This window comes from Acipenser ruthenus, chromosome 36, assembly GCF_902713425.1.
Source record: "Acipenser ruthenus chromosome 36, fAciRut3.2 maternal haplotype, whole genome shotgun sequence".
In the NCBI taxonomy this organism is placed as follows: Eukaryota; Metazoa; Chordata; class Actinopteri; order Acipenseriformes; family Acipenseridae; genus Acipenser; species Acipenser ruthenus.
In genome coordinates this window covers 4,773,072-4,791,500 of record NC_081224.1, presented here as the reverse complement: position 1 = coordinate 4,791,500, position 18,429 = coordinate 4,773,072, and the positions used below count along the sequence as shown (strand labels likewise).

The 18,429-nt window shown below is 37.2% G+C and overlaps 1 protein-coding gene across 3 annotated transcripts in view; it reads right to left on the bottom strand.

Annotated features, from left to right (window-relative positions):
• LOC131706585 (far upstream element-binding protein 2-like) overlaps window positions 1–18,429 on the bottom strand; it is a 38,361-nt gene that overhangs the window by 15,693 nt on the left and 4,239 nt on the right. For 2 of the 3 annotated variants that reach the window (XM_059007942.1, XM_059007944.1), the window contains exons 2-6: window positions 11,144–11,249; window positions 2,423–2,461; window positions 825–861; window positions 315–364; window positions 110–181 (exon numbers count right to left, since the gene is read on the bottom strand). In XM_059007942.1, coding sequence (XP_058863925.1) covers window positions 110–181; window positions 315–364; window positions 825–861; window positions 2,423–2,461; window positions 11,144–11,249 — 304 coding nt within the window. The remainder of the gene's footprint in view (window positions 1–109; window positions 182–314; window positions 365–824; window positions 862–2,422; window positions 2,462–11,143; window positions 11,250–18,429) is intronic. The other variant, XM_059007943.1, reaches the window with a different exon arrangement.

The window sequence follows — 18,429 nt, the reverse complement described above, 5'->3', positions numbered from 1 at the left end:
TGGGGGGGGGGAATTAAACAAATAAAGCGTTTAACATTTAAAATATAAAACTCTCCAATGAAAATCTTTGTAATATCAGGATTGTTTTGGGGGGGGCTCAGTAGCTTACCTGGTGCTATTTGTACCTTGCACCCCGAGTCTTGCTGTATTTTATTGATCTGTTCACCCCCCCGTCCGATTACTGAAAGATAAATATTAAACAATTATTTTAAATACTACTTTCTATATGCATTTTAAATCTGTAATGTAACTATTTCAGCAGCCCCCCTTCTCAACATTATAAATGGAACTTGTGCATCAGACACACTACTTACTGAGTCCCACCATGCCGTCAGGCACCCGGTACTCCTCGGTTATAGTCGTCCTGAGAGAGAGAGAGAGAGAGAGAGAGAGAGAGAGAGGCTGGATGTGCAGTACACACAATGAAAACTAACTTATCACATTTCTATGACAATCGTTTTGACTAGAACTCGTTTAATTCCTAATGTCTGGAGTGCCATTTAAAACACAGAAAGACTAAGTCAAAATGTGTGATTGAATTTACACTGTAGACACCGAGAGATTTCTAGTAGAATAGTTCCTCACTGAATTGATTAAGAGTTTAGTATTTCAACACTGTACACACACTATATATATATATATATATATATATATATATATATATATATATATTCCATAGAGTTAATACAGCAAGTCAAATTTTCATTTGGAACGTGGCTATAAATGAGGGACCAGTTTCACCTCTTTTTTTAATCATGAAATTGTTTTACTATAAACAGCTGATTTGAATTAAATTTCAAATAAACTAGGATTTCTACTGTTACCTTTGCTGGTGGATAGCAGCAAGCTGTGCTCCGACTGCTGAAAATCAGAAAACAAAACTCAAGATCTGACCACAATGAGCACTCGACCCAAAATGCATTTAAAAAAGGGTTGCTGTCATGCAATCAGCAGGTTGAAAATCACACTTTATTAAAGTAAAGAGAAGCTAACTGAAATAATTATATTATAGCTACATGAGTCAGTTTAAAATCTGAAGTCAAGCGGGGAAGTGTTTTTTCTAAATGTATGCCAATCTGTAGGTGCAGTGGCAGCTGCTATCCACAAGAGGGTGCATATGCAGAAAGGTCCAATACGCCAAATCTCGGGAGGAATGCACACATACAAACACTCGTACAGTATAAAATGCCTTTGCACACTGGACACTGTCTCGCTTCTTTCTCTGATGCGTCTCCAGGTTAGACCATTGTTTCTTTACTTCCTCGACTACAATAGAAATAAAAAAAGTATATGCTTGCAATGACTTACTATACAAAATCCACGTTTTCATATTATATAGTACATACGATTCATGCCCAAGTCCACGGCAATGTCTTACTATATGTGTTCTTTGTAATCTGTTGCATTTATCAAAGTAATTAGATTTTCCATTTTGTTCAGGGTACTGCAAGAACCCAAGTGTCTTCCCAGTCGCTTCATTGGTCAATGTAATTTTTAACGCACGTCAAATCAAACTTGCTTCGATTCCAACATTGACGCATCACTGTCATACGACAATTCCGGACTCATTGTGCAAGGTACAGTAGGGAATGCACAGGATCGTTTTTACACAATTCCGGACTCATTGTGCAAGGTACAGTAGGGAATGCACAGGATCATTTTTACACAATTCCGGACTCATTGTGCAAGGTACAGTAGGGAATGCACAGGATCATTTTTACACAATTCCAGACTCATTGTGCAAGGTACAGTAGGGAATGCACAGGATCATTTTTTTTTACAATTCCGGACTCATTGTGCAAGGTACAGTAGGGAATGCACAGGATCATTTTTTTTTACAATTCCGGACTCATTGTGCAAGGTACAGTAGGGAATGCACAGGATCATTTTTTTACAATTCCGGACTCATTGTGCAAGGTACAGTAGGGAATGCACAGGATCATTTTTTTACAATTCCGGACTCATTGTGCAAGGTACAGTAGGGAATGCACAGGATCGTTTTCTTCTGTTTAGACGCACATTAAATTTGGATGCGTTATCGGATCCAGTGTGCAATGGCCATTAGTCAGCAATTTCCTGTTCTGCTGTCTAACTTAAACATCCAAAAGAACCATGAAATACTGAATAGTGAATTGGTGTAGGGCCCATGCACAGTAAAGCACAGTACTTCATCTTTAAATATTAATGCTGAATTTAGAAATACTAAAATTGCATTCTTGAATAAAAGTAGTTATTTTACATTTTACTGTAAACAAGCCCTAACCGTAGTAATGCTAGTATAGTGAAGGAAGGAGAGCGCACTGTATTTGTAGAATATTGATCTCATTTAACATTTGAATGAATTTCATTAACCACTTATTTTACTTTGTTATAAATCAGTCCCCCAGAGTGAAGATTAGTGAAAGACTTGCTTATTACTTACGGTCATTCTGAGAAGCTAGTTTCTTACTGTCTGGCTGTTCTGTAAAATATTAAAGAAAACACATTAGTTCAATTAGATGTTTTCCACCTGTGTGACCAAGATATTCCTCTTAGTGATATTCCTCCTTTTATTGGCAACTTGCTTTTACAAAGTGCGAAACTAACAAGAAAACAGCATAAAAGGACAAGGAGCTCTTAAAATAAACAAATCCCCTGGGCCGGATGAGATCCTCCCAATAGTACTCAGAGAAATGAAAGTAATTATTTGCAAACCGCTGACCAAGATCATGTAACAGTCTCTTGACACATGGGTTGTAACGACAGACTGGAGAATTGCAAACGTAATACCGATCCATAAAAAGGGAGACAAAACCGAACCAGGTAACTACAGACCAGTAAGCTTGACTTCTATTATATGTATACTTATGGAAACTATAATATGATCTAAAATGGAAAATTACCTATATGGTAACAATATCCTGGGAGACAGTCAGCATGGTTTTAGGAAAGGGAGATCGTGTCTAACTAACCTGCTGGACTTTTTTGAGGATGCAACATTGACAATGGATAATTGCAAAGCATATGACATGGTTTATTTAGATTTCCAGAAAGCTTTTGACAAAGTCCCATATAAAAGATTAATTCTCAAACTGAACTGCAGTTGGGATTCAAGGAAATGCATGCACATGGATTAGGGAGTGGTTAACATGTAGAAAACAAAGTACTGATTAGAGGAGAAACCTCAAAATGGAGCGAGGTAACCAGTGGTGTACCATAGGGATCAGTATTAGATCCTCTGCTATTCCTAACCTACATTAATGATTTAGATTCTGGTATAGTAAGCAAACTTGTTACATTTACAGACAACACAAATAGGAGGAGTGGCAAACTGTTGCAGCAGCAAAGGTCATTCAAAACGATTTAACAAGGGCCGCCAGAAATCACTTTACACAAAAAAAATCATTAAATTTTAATACCCATAAAACAGTTATGTATTTAAAATGAGTCAAATAATGCTAAATAGTAAAAAAAAAAAAAAAAAAAGAGACACACATCACCCTGGCAGAACTGGGCCAAGAATCGAACCCTGAGGAGCCCCACATGTAACATTTGATAGAGGTCTCCCCTCCTCAATCAACAAACAAACAAACAAACAAACAAACAAACAAACAAACGTTAGAGATAGTACCAGACAGTACCACCATATTTAAGATGATCAATTAAAACAGAGTGATCAATGGTGTCAAAAGCTGCACTTAAATCCAGTAAAACTGGAACCGAAGGCATGCCCACGTCAGAGGACCTCAACACTGTCTCAGTGCTATGATACGGCCTAACACAAGACAAATTTCTCAGCAATGTTCTGTGCAGCAATAAATCTGTTACGTTGCTCCACCACCACTCTAACACCTCGGATAAAAAGGAAGATTTGATACAGGTCTGTAGTTAAGCACACTGGGATCGAGTGTGGGCTTCTTGAGCAAGGTTTTATTACTGCTGTCTTCAAAGAATTAGGAACAATACCCGATGAAAGAGAGCTGTTAATATTTAAAACGCTGTTATTTATTTTTGGATATACTTTTGTAGTAGGAATGGGATCTAATGTACACGTTGTGGGTTTTGTACTTGACTGACACCCAGTTATTGTTCACATGTCAATAAAAAACGCTCCAAGGTTTGATTAGATTCAAACAGACCAAGAATTTTTGCATCATTGTTTTTGTCAGCTGGCATGTCAATTTGGTATACAGTTGCTCATCTGATTTCTGATGTCTGACAGTTTAACATGTTTTGACTAGATGACAATATATCTCCAATAAATTCACTCAATGTTTAATTTTTAAACTATTATGTTATTTTATTTAATGTTATTTTTGGCTTCAGAGTTGCTACAGCTTCAGTAAATTAAAGAAAAAACAAACGCTGTTTTTCACTGTGGAAATCTGGTAATACTAAACTACATGGACAGCGCAAGAAACAAGCTCTGGTAGAAATTTGGTCAGACACCAAAATCTTGCAAAACTCAAAATAGTAATATGAGAAAAGACTGAATATTTTACTTTGTTTAAACGCAGACATTAGGAGAACCGTGCAGAATTGTGTAAACTGCATTCTCCTACTGTAGGCATTCAAGAAATGTATTTCATTAAAAATTAGTTAAGTGCTCCACCAGTGCTTTCTTCCACAGCAATATGTAAGAATCTAAAACTGGAGCAATACATCAATATCTGCCATCTTTCAATATGCCTTGCAGGATATTGTAAACATCCGGTTCACACCCCATATAAAACGAGCCAAGTGCACTTGCAAACTGCATTGTGAACACAAACAAACACTCTGTCCTGAGAGGGGGGGGGGGGGGGGGGCGGGGGGATCCAACACTTTCGCTCGCATGCATATCCTTTCATGATGGTTTTTCATTTCCGTATGTTTGGTAATGTGTACGGGAACCAGAGAGCCCACGTCTTTAAATAAAAAAAGCAGCTAAGCAAAGCCTTTAAATATGGTATTGTAGTATTTCAGCCATTTAACATGCACACATTTGTGTGCTTGTCAGAAAATGAAAATACCGTATTCAAGATTTGAAAATGTATGTGTACATCGTTCTCAGATCGTTGTCGCTTGTAGCCTCTCCCATGTCAGCACCAATCATACTGCTGATACGAACGAGTCCTGTAAAGATTGTGAATGGCATTTCTGACCTGAACACATTGTATCCCAAATCAAAATGTTATTTGATCCCGTCGTCCAGCTTCCACGTGGCATATCTGGGTATCCATCGGTGCATCTTTTTTCACTGCAGTCACAGCAACAAACACCTGCTATCTTGCAAACTATTACTGTGAGACTGAATTCCCAACAAAAAAGTTGCCATTTTATCTGCAAGTCTGAGTAACTGACATTTGTTTCACTGTCATCATGAAGCCAGATTAAGTCTTTCTTCCACTCTACTCTATATTTGTCTTAATTTATTTTCAGAATTTCTTTCTTAATGATTTAAACATTTACTTTTGGCTTATTGGTGCAGTTGGTTGCTTAGTTGTAAAAAACAAAAACATTGTCATGTCGAGGTAACAAGTATTACCAACAGCACTTCAAATACGATGTGTGGTGGGAAAGCTTTTTGGCTGACCCACTTTTCTGCATTCATGAAAGGGAAGCCATGTGCACTCTACTATATACATTACACAGTTAAAAAATGAAAGGGAAGCCATGTGCACTCTACTATATACATTACACAGTTAAATGAAAGGGAAGCCATGTGCACTATACTATATACATTACACAGTTAAATGAAAGGGAAGCCATGTGCACTATACTATATACATTACACAGTTAAATGAAAGGGAAGCCATGTGCACTATACTATATACATTACACAGTTAAATGAAAGGGAAGCCATGTGCACTATACTATATACATTACACAGTTAAAAAATGAAAGGGAAGCCATGTGCACTCTACTATATACATTACACAGTTAAAAAATGAAAGGGAAGCCATGTGCACTATACTATATACATTACACAGTTAAATGAAAGGGAAGCCATGTGCACTCTACTATATACATTACACAGTTAAAAAATGAAAGGGAAGCCATGTGCACTCTACTATATACATTACACAGTTAAAAAATGAAAGGGAAGCCATGTGCACTCTACTATATACATTACACAGTTAAATGAAAGGGAAGCCATGTGCACTATACTATATACATTACACAGTTAAATGAAAGGGAAGCCATGTGCACTATACTATATACATTACACAGTTAAAAAATGAAAGGGAAGCCATGTGCACTCTACTATATACATTACACAGTTAAATGAAAGGGAAGCCATGCGCACTCTACTATATACATTACACAGTTAAATGAAAGGGAAGCCATGTGCACTATACTATATACATTACACAGTTAAAAAATGTTACCGTCCCAGTTGGGCCTGTGGTGCTTGTTATGGACTGAGAAATATTGTGTTATTCTTATTTTTGTCAATACGATCAGAATAGACCGATCTAGCTAGAGACAAGGCAGCCCTGTATTTTCAAAGAGTATCTTTCCAAGTTAGATAATGTTCCTGAAGTCCTGTAGCTCTCATCTGCGTTATAGTTTAGACAGTTTCTTCACTTTACAGGGTGCAATAGTATCCAAGGTTCAGAGTGGCATTAGTCATCTACCAACTCCCCCACCGTGCCAGAGTGAGCACAATCTAAAATAGACAAAGCTTCCAGGAGCTTTTTAAAAGTTGACACATTTAGAGATCTAGTTTTAATACAGCATGTTGGCTGTTTCATAGGTCGGGTAATAACATTTCAAAAGACAACTGCAGAATGATGGACAGATTGTGAATAATTAGACCATGGATACACAAGTCTAATGTATGGCCATGAATATAAGTAGGACCAGTAACATGTAGAATAATCCAAGTACTCAAGCAATGCCAGAAAATCTCTACCAAGAGGATCTCTAGCAACATCAACATGTACATTAATCACCTAAAAAAGTAAGATCCCATCATGTTCAACAATAACTGTTGATAAAAACTGAATTCAGATTGAAGAGTTGACTCTACAAGGGACGATAAATAACAGCAGCCAAAATAGGAGTTTGGCCATAAACATAAAATACAGGATTTCAAATGATGTATAAACCTCTTTTTCATTACAAAAAATGTAATTCTTTACCAGAAATGGTTGCCATACCACCACCTTGTCCCTTAAGAAGCGAAGGAAAAACCTGAACAGGCCTCTACCAGGGATGCATTTGTCTTGCTTCAAAAACATCAACTAAAGTAAAAAATGTCTAAATTAGTTTCAAGAATAAAATCGTTAAATAACAGACTTGTTTGTCAAAGATCTTGTATTAAGTGAGCCAAGACGAAGCCTGGCTGGCGCAGGGCACGGCAAGTTGACAGTGTGATGAAGTCATACTAACTACATTTTCAGTACAGGAGCCCCGAGGGGAAGCTGTTGGTTGATAGTGGGGAACTTGCACTACTTCAAGTGGGTAGATTAAATGCTTCAATTGTGGAGTCTGTCCACATGACTGAGGCGTGCGAGTCAATCCTCCTGCCACGACAGTTACACAGACCTTCAATCAGCACTAGTGTAACAGTAGTTGGTCCAAGACAAGTGATAATTGGGGGCAGGGTGAAACCAGACTAAGCTTTGTTTTCAATCTGGAAAGTGTTTTGTGAATAGCTTGTATCTACAATGATGAGACTATTAAATGTAAATACTATCTCTACAAATTTAATAGAAAATTATACTTGTGTGTGCAGCATGCATGACACATTGTTAATAGGTTTTCTTGTTTGTATGAAAGCTTGCAACCCCTACAACTTCTGAACGCCTTGTAGACTGATCTGAATTTGCACCCAGCTTGGTAAGGGTGAGGGAACAAAACAGGCAAATAACAGATTTTCATAACAAACATAACAATCCGAGCGGCTGATTGATCTTTGTTAAGTTGGGTCTTAAATTATGTGGCTAGGTAACCCTTGGTAGCCCATTCTATGCCCTCACCACTGTATGAAGTAGTGATAACTCAAGCACCCACCCGACAGCTACAAATAGTTCTCAGCAGGATGGTTCAAATCAGGTCGCCTAGTTACCAGAATCTGCACCGCCCTGTTGATCTCACAGAGCCAAAGTTTTCATGGAACCAGCCCCCTTATTTGTTTCCATAGTAACACGCACCAGCCAGTCAAGTTAGGATAGAACAGTGGGAATTATCACTCAGAATTCTGAGTTGGCCGCAGTTCGGAAGAGACGGCTATTGCCAACTTGAAAACTAAGAAACAAACTTTAAAAGCAAGTAGATTCCCCTCACCCCAACAAGGGATGAAATGACTGTTGAGGTCTCTATGCTGCCTTATGCCACAGACAGGGGGTTTACAATAACTACACAGCTTTTAAATTCTCTGTTTTGCAGGAGTGCAGGAGCGTTAGTTTCCCTGACTTGCTCGGTTGATCAACAAATCTCTCTTACTTATCCTAAATAAAATGCCAAAGAAACTGAAGCAGTCAAATCTATTTGCATTTATCTAGCCAACTCCATGAAAATGCTAAGAAATCAATCATAATAATAATAATAATAATAATAATAATAATAATAATAATAATAATAATAATAATGTAAAAGATGAGGAGGAGGAGCTAATGGTGTTAGTATGTTAGCCAGCTTGTCTATGACAGTAACTGAAAAATGAAGAAATGTGTCCACATCCTTGGAAATGTTATAGTTATCTTCCCTGGCATTTGAGTCATATAGTTCTATTTCCTGGGATTTTATTAGCGCTGTAAGGGTTTAAACGTTTAATGTGGATTAAATATTTGTTTAAAATTTGTATTATACATTTAAACGCAACTTAACAGTAAAATATATTATCAAATTATTTTTGCATATTTTCCGCAAAGATATGGTTTCCGTTTCTATGGTTTTCCCCTTTAAGGAAACCAGACCTGTTCCTCCACATGTTCACTCTAAATAAGTCTTGCATAAATTATGGGCAAACCAGCTTCCTGCGTTGTTGTGTATCTCCATCGCATTGCCTTTTTTCAGGTCTTATAGGGCTCTATGGAGTCTGTGTTAACGAGAGCACGGACGGAATCACAGAATCAAAAGAATATTATCGTAGAATTAAGTGCTGTACGAAAAAATGCATTTGGCAGTAGAGCATTAAGCTTGAGATTTACATATTTGAAGGGAAAATGTGAAACTAATGGTCAGTACAGGCAGCGGCGTAACTTTGGTTTCAAAAGTGGGGGAACGGATGGCGGGTGGGGGCGGTTTCTGTAGCTGGGTTATATGAGGCGAGGTATTCTGTAAGGGATAAACAACGAGAAGGGCTGAAATCAGTGAAAATAATTAATCCACCGTTCGAGTGCATTAAGTAAATGCAATCATGGAAAATAAATGGAAACCTTTTTAAGGACTTAGACAATTAAACAACGTTGCAGACTATTTTTTAAGGTCTGTATTACAACACAAAAAGTACTCCTCACACAGACTGCTATTACAGCAGTCACTTTGAACAATACGATCCTCTGTGTTTACACAGAAGATTTATGGTAGTGAAACCATGGGCATAGCAGTAATATAGAATTGATCAAGTTCAAAACAAAAGTTATGAAACACGCCTATCTGTTTGCTTTGGAGCGCCCCACACTGCATAAAAAAAAAAAAATTACAACCTGTTTTTAAAGTTAATACTATTTTTCAATACAATTAGATAAAACAATACTTAATCCAATGAAGACGAACGCAAACCAAATGGAAAAAGTAGAAGCCTGTAGGTTTACGGTTTTGTGTTGTTCACCTTGCCTGTGGTGTGCAGAAGTTCATTTAAATTAACCTAATTACATTTTTTTTAAACTGTAAAAATGGAAAAAAATCAGGGAAAAAAATGGGAATAAGAGCAAAATAACACTAATTCCATAGGGCCCTAGTCTTAGTACTGTACATTATTTCAGTAAAGTGAATAGCCTGTGTGATAAAGGCACCTCACGGCTCCATTCACGCCACAGTAAAACACTAACACATTGGAAAAGAAACATGTAGCTACTATTTATTTATTTATAAAAATAACGGCGAATAAAATGTCTTACAAAGTGTGTACACCTTTTTGTTTGTCCTTATTTTTATTGTGTGTGCTCAACAGGACATCTGCAATTACAGAACAGATTTTAATTATTTAATTAAGCAAGCTGAACCAAGAAGCCGGGAAAGAGGAACGCTGTGAAATGAAGTCTTTATTTTTCCACGTGAATGTGCAAGCGCCGTTGGGAAGGGGAGGAGACGCTGGGAACTAGTATTGTATCAGACAACAGCTTCGATTTTTAATGAAAAAATAAAGGTTTTTGTTTCTGGACATGTTTTGTTTCCTGCCAACAATATACAAGTGAATGAAACTAAAAATGTAGTCTTGTCACTGTTTTAAGTTTAATTTAAATAGTTGCTTTTTAATATTTTTTCGGTGTTGAATACACACTTTTTATGGAGCTTCTGGAGAAATGGTACGTTGTAAAATCGACTGTTTATACTATTAAAATAGATTACATTTTAGTGTTAATTTACAGTCCTCCTTTGTGCTTTTATGTTTACCAGTTTGTCTAAGTGGATCTATATGGGACACGCTTTGAATAACAAACCAAGGTTAAAATGACAAAATATTGGAAGTAAAATATAAAAATATGAAATGAGCGAAACATTAAATTTATGGCCGTTTAAACGACGGATTAACAATGGGTTTAAACATGTAGTCAATTAAACATAGATTTACAGCCCTACATTTTATGTATATACTTCACTCACTGCCATTTTTATGGAGTTAGTTCTCTGGCACATCGATTGTATATAGTTCCCCTCCCACAATTTAAAGATAATAAAAAAACACCCATTACATGAAAACAATGCAAAAGCAATGTGTGTGCAGCATATACATGTCTCCTCATATTGTCCCCGTTTGATAATGTTGGCCACCAGGTTTTGAAAGCTAGACCAAATGACCACCAGCGTGATTTGTCCCATGCTGGTTCTCGGTATAAACATGCATTTAAACTCGAAATGTGTTCAATGAGCACAGACCTGCTGAAGCTGCGTCTCGTTCAGCATGGTTCAAACAGCTTTGCTACTATTCGCTTTCTTTTTCTATTGCTCTTTTAAAGAAGTCGTCTCGTCAGCTCGGTTACTGGTTTCTAATCGAACCCCGGTCTGTTACCTGCGTCCTCCAGCTGTCGTTTCTGCCCCGGAAAAGGGAACTCCGGCAGCGTCGCACTGTTATTAATCGGCGGTGTCCCGGTGTCGCCTCCGATCTTGGCTGCTATCTGCAAGACATCACAAAAGACATCGGCGCTCACACCATGATAGTAAACAGTTTCTATAAGATCTAAACATTCTTACCATTCATACCAACTATAAGGGTTCCGCATGCTCAAAGAACACATACTTTGTTAGGAGTCCAGTTAGTTTGCTCCCCCCGCCCCCCCCCCCCCCCCATCCTGTTCCACAAACAAATCGTCCCATAAAACAGGAACAAAAACAATTCAGATAACAAAATCATTTCACACTGACCTAATGTTAGAATAAGACTGCGTTATCACGTCATTACTAATACTACAAGCTGCATATAACTTAGACGCAATGTTTAAAAGATACCGGGGTGTTTCTAAATTTAGTATAAACAATAGCATAAGTAACTTTACACCAAAGAAGAAAAAAAAACACCATTACTTGCCCATGCGTTAACTGCAAGACTGTTACTGTACACTTAACTCGCACACAAACATTGAAAATTCTGCCAGATTTTATCACTGAGCTTTAATATGTCATTAAGAAATAGTGAGTTACACAGAAACGTATTTATTAAATGTAGTTCTAAATATTACTGCATATTACCTTTCAGTTCCGGTGGTGAACGTCGGATATAGTAGCCACTATAGGCCGCGAACCAAATGGTGCTGAAATAGTACAGTCAGCACTCTGGATATCCGTTACCCAGATGCACGTCAGTCACGTTTTACTGGCCTTGTATTAATAAAATCAACCCCCATATACACACACACATATATACTTACACATCACACGCGATTTCTGACTCTAGCCAGTTTTCTGATGACGCCCATCTCTTCAATGTTACAATTTATTTATCCATCACAGCCCGCATTTTTTTTTCTCGGCAAACCAAAACGTATTTTTTATTGTGCAGTTACACAGCGCTATCTCCAGGTTCACCAGACAAAAATGCAGCCAAAACAAAGCGAACAAGACAAGCTAAGGTAATGTAACACTTAACCTTTAAACAGTTTTAGATACTGTGATGTACTTATTTATTTATTTTTATCTGTGATCTTTAATTGTTTTTGTGCATTTTCATTTGCAAGTGAACTGACATTCGGGCCTATCAAGCACTACATTCTGCAATTTTGAATGCTGACTTTGGGCACGGTTTTAATTCTGGAGCCTTTGCTAAATTGCATTACCTTTTATGTTGTACGCAGTTCTGTTTATGGGTAACATTTTGATTTCATTTTGCTTTTGGGTCGTTAACAGGGAATTTTACATACTGCTACAATACGTACCGGATTTAAAAGTATGTACTGTATTAGAGTTATATGTCCAGTTGTCTTTTTTGGCAAGTGATATTTTCAGAATCATATCGTTCTGAATTAAAGTACTACTTCTGTTGAAAATATAGTACTGTGTCCAGCCTTTTCATTTCCATTCGGCAGCTAATGCCATCTACTTTGCCAGATGAGCCGCAAAATAGTTATTTAAAATTTTTTTTTACAGTGCTCGTATGTGCCATTGAATAGTATTCTAAATGTTTAATTTCTTCCAGTAAAACAGCAATTTCCAACATTCCTTCTCTGAGGGCATTTCGTTTCCGGGCTCATGTTTCAATGAACACCGTAAATCGCAATGGACCAATCAGTTTCAAGCTCACAAGCGATGTTGATGATGAAGGCCAAACTGTACAATCGTATACCTGTCAGTAAATGTACAGCAGTTATGAAATTGTATAACACTTATCAAAATCAAAATAGGTCTGTGTGAATTGCTTATACCGCCACAGAACCGTCCTATTTTATGCCGTCTCTGAACCACCTCTCGAGGTGTTGGAGACGGCTCTGAACCGTCATAACTGCGTGTGTGAAAGGCTGTACCGCCACGGAAGCGCTATAGTGCGTGTGGTTTCAAAGGCAACATGCCACGTCACTATAGCGTAGTACTTAATTTGTGCCTGACTAGTGCCGGTACCTATAGTTAAAAAATCTCATAAAATGCCTTTTTTAAAATCTCAACACAGTTGCATGGAGTCTGCAAGTTCTTTCGTGCACGTTAGAGAGACAGTCCGCTGCCACGTTTGTAGCCTACTTTAAATTACGATTTCAGCTTGAGTGTCTTTAAGTAAGATGACACTGGCTGCAACTCTATTCTCGTTTTTTATACACAAATAAGCATACTTGGTTTGAAGAACGTCACGAACGATACAAGCAACTTCTTACACTATATTGTTGCATACTTCAATAGGAACATTAGCCTGCTATATTATATTAAACCCAAACAAAAAAATAACAATCTGGTTCTTTTGCCTTTTTCAATGAATACAATTTAATTAATAGAGAGTAAAACATACTAAGTTATACATACTAACAAATACCTAGCCTAAGTTTAATGAATTGTTTTTGTAATCTACCAGCAGCTGATGTTGCTTACACATCGCTGATAGTGCAAACAGTGGGTCAAACCAATGTTCGTGTTGGGGTGCGTTTGTCAATATCGTCCTTCTGGACACTTATTTGTAATGTAGAATAAGTGAGTGTAAACATTTAACACAAGTACGTACAATACTCTTTCAAATAAACGTGTTATAATTTTGAATATGCTCTTCTTAGGGTCGGTATTATTGTCATTGCTTGCGTCCGGGCACCTCTTTCTTTACAAAGTAAGCACTGCGGGCATGTGTTAGGTCTTGTCAGTGAACAATCTGTTGATTGACAGGTTTGAAAGTTGTACTCGCGCAATCTCTTTGGCTGTGTGAAAGGGTTATGACGGTATTACACCAGCATAGATTGTGCAATTTCGTGCTGCAACGTCTCGCTCTTAGCACAAAACTAATCCCAACGGCGGGATTACCTCCCTGTATCAAATATACCCAAATTATTAACAAGGGGAAGATCCCCCAATAAATACACTATAGAAACACGGGATAACCTTAAACATTTATTGGCTAAAATAATTGAAACTGTTCAACAAAACAAGATGGAAAAGAAGTTCCGAGCAAAAAAACAAAACAAACAAGCCAGCAAAATATCCACTGCGAGAACAAAGTAACAAAATAAAACAAAAAAACAAAACAGTCCCGCAACAAAAATAAAAAAAAACAACGATCTCACCAAACTCCTGGGTACCCGCTTGCTTGAAGATCCTCTCAGAAGATGATGACCAGTAAATCAACAAAAACTATGAACATGCACTTGAAAAAACCCACACCGTCAGCAACGTGGCGCATTACAAGCCGGCTCCAGGCTTTAGCGATCGTGGGCAGCAGAGGTGAACAACACCGGCTAAACAGCCTGAAACTGGAACAAAGCACTTGCTGATAAAAAAACAAATCAACTTCCAACAAGAACGACAGTCGAAGGTAAACAGGATCGCTCTACCATGGCAAACCACCCCGGGAAAAAGAACGCAGCGGACTTTTCAAAAACAAGGAAGAGTCTCTAAACAGGAACTAAGGAGACGGCAGGAACTCAAAAGGCAGGTAAGCAGCTCCCCCCTATGGCGTAACAAAGGTACTATTTATACTTGTCTAAAACAATCTTTCCATTAACAACGCTGCCGCTTCCAGCGAATAAGAACCGCGATGTATTTGGAACCTGGCCAGGCTTCCGTGCTGCCCAATTAAGGCGCAACACATGGTACGTTTATTGTACCATGTAGAACCAAACATTCAATTTAAGTGGCAGTGCCACAGTGCTGTGTGAAAGGGTATTTTACACACTCGTTAACTTTTCAGCGAGGGCACAGTAGCTGCATTTCTGTGTGAAAATGGTAAAGTGTACTAATACAGCAAGTGTTATAGCATTGTTTTATTCACTGACTTAAAACATCGATCTGAAACCTAGCATATGCAATTAATTCAGGAAATGATATTCGCATTGCGCAATTAATGAATCGGACTTTATTTTATTTGCATGCTCTCAGTCTTTATTAAACAAAAAATATCCCTATATGAGCTACAAGATGTACTGGTCAGATCTTTTGTTGCATAATCAGCTGCTGTAAAACTGTGGTTCAGTAACATTATTGTCTGTTTACACACAAAATGTATATACTAGGGGGGAGACGATACACCAAGGTCGCAATACGACATGTATCACGCTACACGATCACGATGCTCATGAAAAACTCATCTCTGCTTCAGGTCTATACAGATTAATTTGAAAATCAATTATATATTTACCACCAAGTAGTATAGCACTTATTTGAGTTTAAAGTCAAAACTGTATGTCAGCTAGAGTTTCTGGGATATCAGATTTAACTTAATTAACCAAATCTCTTTACCACATTTCTGAGAAAGAAAAGAGAATACTAAGCAATGTGTTTGATCACTATTGAAGTACAAACTTTGTTCATGTGTTTCTTTAGAAAAATCTAAATATCAAATTAAGTTGTGTTGTTTTTTTCTTTTTTTAAATGTACGTTTGATACTTCACTAACTCAGATTATAATAATTTATCACGATTTGTATTTCAAGTTAAGGTTGAGTATCATTTTATTGTGTATACTATTCTATACAGTGCTGTTTAAATGTGGTTAGATATAATTTAAATTATATTAAAATTAATGATAAGATTAGTATTGAAGCAATTTTCATCAGGATTAACATTTATTTAAAGAAAGTAAACATTCAACCAAATCAAAGTTTAAGGATCATTCAACCAAATAAAAACATTAGGGTCACTGAAAGGTGAGCAAATATAAAATAAAACTTGTAAGAAATGTAAAAACGCAGTATGTTTTGTCATCTACACTAAATAGCTTTCCGCAAAATAAAGTCGAGATACACTTCAAAATTCTTATAGCCCATCCTCCCTCACAAATGACACTTCCCTTTGTGTGTGTGTGTAACAGTACTGTGCAAAAGTTTTAGGCAGGTGTGAAAAATGCTATAAAGTAAGAATGCTTTCAAAAGATAGACATGTTAATAGATTATATTTATCAATTAACAAAATGCAAAGTGAGTGAACAGAAGAAAAATCTAAATCAAATCCATATTTGGTGTGACCACCCTTTGCCTTCAAAACAAAAAAGACACATCATGCTTACTTCCCTTTGCAATCGGAAGATGTCCAGCAGTGCCATCAGCTCAGAATTGGCAGAAAACAGTGGGACCCTGGTACACCCATCTACTGTCCGGAGAAGTCTGGTCAGAAGTGGCCTTCATGGAAGACTTGCGGCCAAAAAGCCATACCTCCGACGTGGAAACAAGGCCAAGCGACTCAACTATGCACGAAAACACAGGAACTGGGGTGCAGAAAAATGGCAGCAGGTGCTCTAGACTGATGAGTCAAAATTTGAAATATTTGGCTGTAGCAGAAGGCGTTTGTTCGCCGAAGGGCTGGAGAGCGGTACACGAATGAGTGTCTGCAGGCAACAGTGAAGCATGGTGGAGGTTCCTTGCAAGTTTGGGTCTGCATTTCTGCAAATGGAGTTGGGGATTTGGTCAGAATGAATGGTCTCCAATGCTGAGAAGTACAGGCAGATACTTATCCATCATGCAATACCATCAGGAAGGCATCTGATTGGCCCCAAATTTATTCTGCAGCATGACAACGACCCCAAACATACAGCGAAAGTCATTAAGAACTATCTTCAGCGTAAAGAACAAGGAGTCCTGGAAGTGATGGTATGGCCCCCACAGAGCCTTGATCTCAACATCGAGTCTGTCTGGGATTACATGAAGAGAGAGAAGCAAATGAGGCTACCTAAATCCACAGAAGAACTGTGGTTAGTTCTCCAAGATGTTTGGGCCATCCTACCTGCCGAGTTCCTTCAAAAACTGTGTGCAAGTGTACCTAGAAGAATTGATGCTGTTTTGAAGGCAAATGGTGGTCACACCAAATATTGATTTGATTTAGATTTTTCTTCTGTTCACTCACTTTGTTAATTGATAAATATAATCTATTAACATGTCTATTTTTGAAAGCATTCTTACTTTACAGCATTTTTTCACACCTGCCTAAAACTTTTGCACAGTATTGTGTGTGTATATATACACACACCAGATTATGATAAGGAAACATTAAAAGGAGAGCAACACATTAAAACAGGTCAAACAAAAAAGAAAAACATAGCTATTTATATGAAATAAAATGCTTTCTCAAAAGGAGACAAAAATACATGGCATGTTAATACAAAAACTAGTAACGTCAGTGAAATTAGCCATAGCAGCAAGTGGGCCAGGCAGTGTTCTGAAGCCTTTAGTACAGTGTCTATTCCCTGCTTGCTAGCAATGGAATACAGAAATAAATAAATAAAATAATTAGGGGAATTTTCTAATAACTATGTAACTTGATGTCCGGCTGACATTTCTCAAGACAAATTAATTTCCTATTGAAAATGATATTTTTAGAAAGGTAAAATTAATCTACTCTGCACAATAACTTAATATTTAAAAAATGTTTTTGCCTTTTTTTGTACTTTCATATTTTGAATCTCCTAACCGACCCGTCAAAGAGTTTGATTTTTAAGTTTCAGAGTGAAATGTTATACATGTAATTATAATGTTATGTTTTTATACAAGAATCTGAAATAAGCATTTAAGTTGTTTCTAAAACATATGTTAAATATGAGAAAAGCTATGTCATTTTGTATTTATACTCCATTCTATGCATGTCCCAGAGTTTTGCACACAAAATATCATAACCGACACCCACTGACTGTGTAGAAATGATAACGTATCAATAAAAGTCTTTCAAACAATGTGAAAGGTCAAGGGTTTCTGAAGGGAAGGACTGGAGAAAGAGGTAAATATGCTCTTCATTATTTTTAAAATATTACTGTTTAACTCACTAGTGCAGCCTGGCACAGTTGTGTAGCTCATAACCAACACCTCTAGCAAAACATGGAAATAATTTATGAAACGTACATGTATTTATTGTAAATTTACTTTCCTCATTGTTATTACACTGAAATCAGAAAACAATGGCTGCCCTGTGTTGTAAATTGACAAAAGTGAAATTTCTCATAACTGACACTTCAAAAACAAAAAAAACATTGGTTATGAGAAGTTAGTCAGTTATGATTTTTATATTTACTTGTATACTTCAAATCATTTTGGGGGTGTCGCACATTAATAACACTAAAATCTCATTATATAGATAGTCAGGGTTACAATCAGTTTTATATTCTCTCCCGGATCCAGATTTTCTCTCAGAGCTGATAGTTAAGATATTAATAAGATGTATTTGTATATAGCAAGGCTGAGCTGTGTATTTG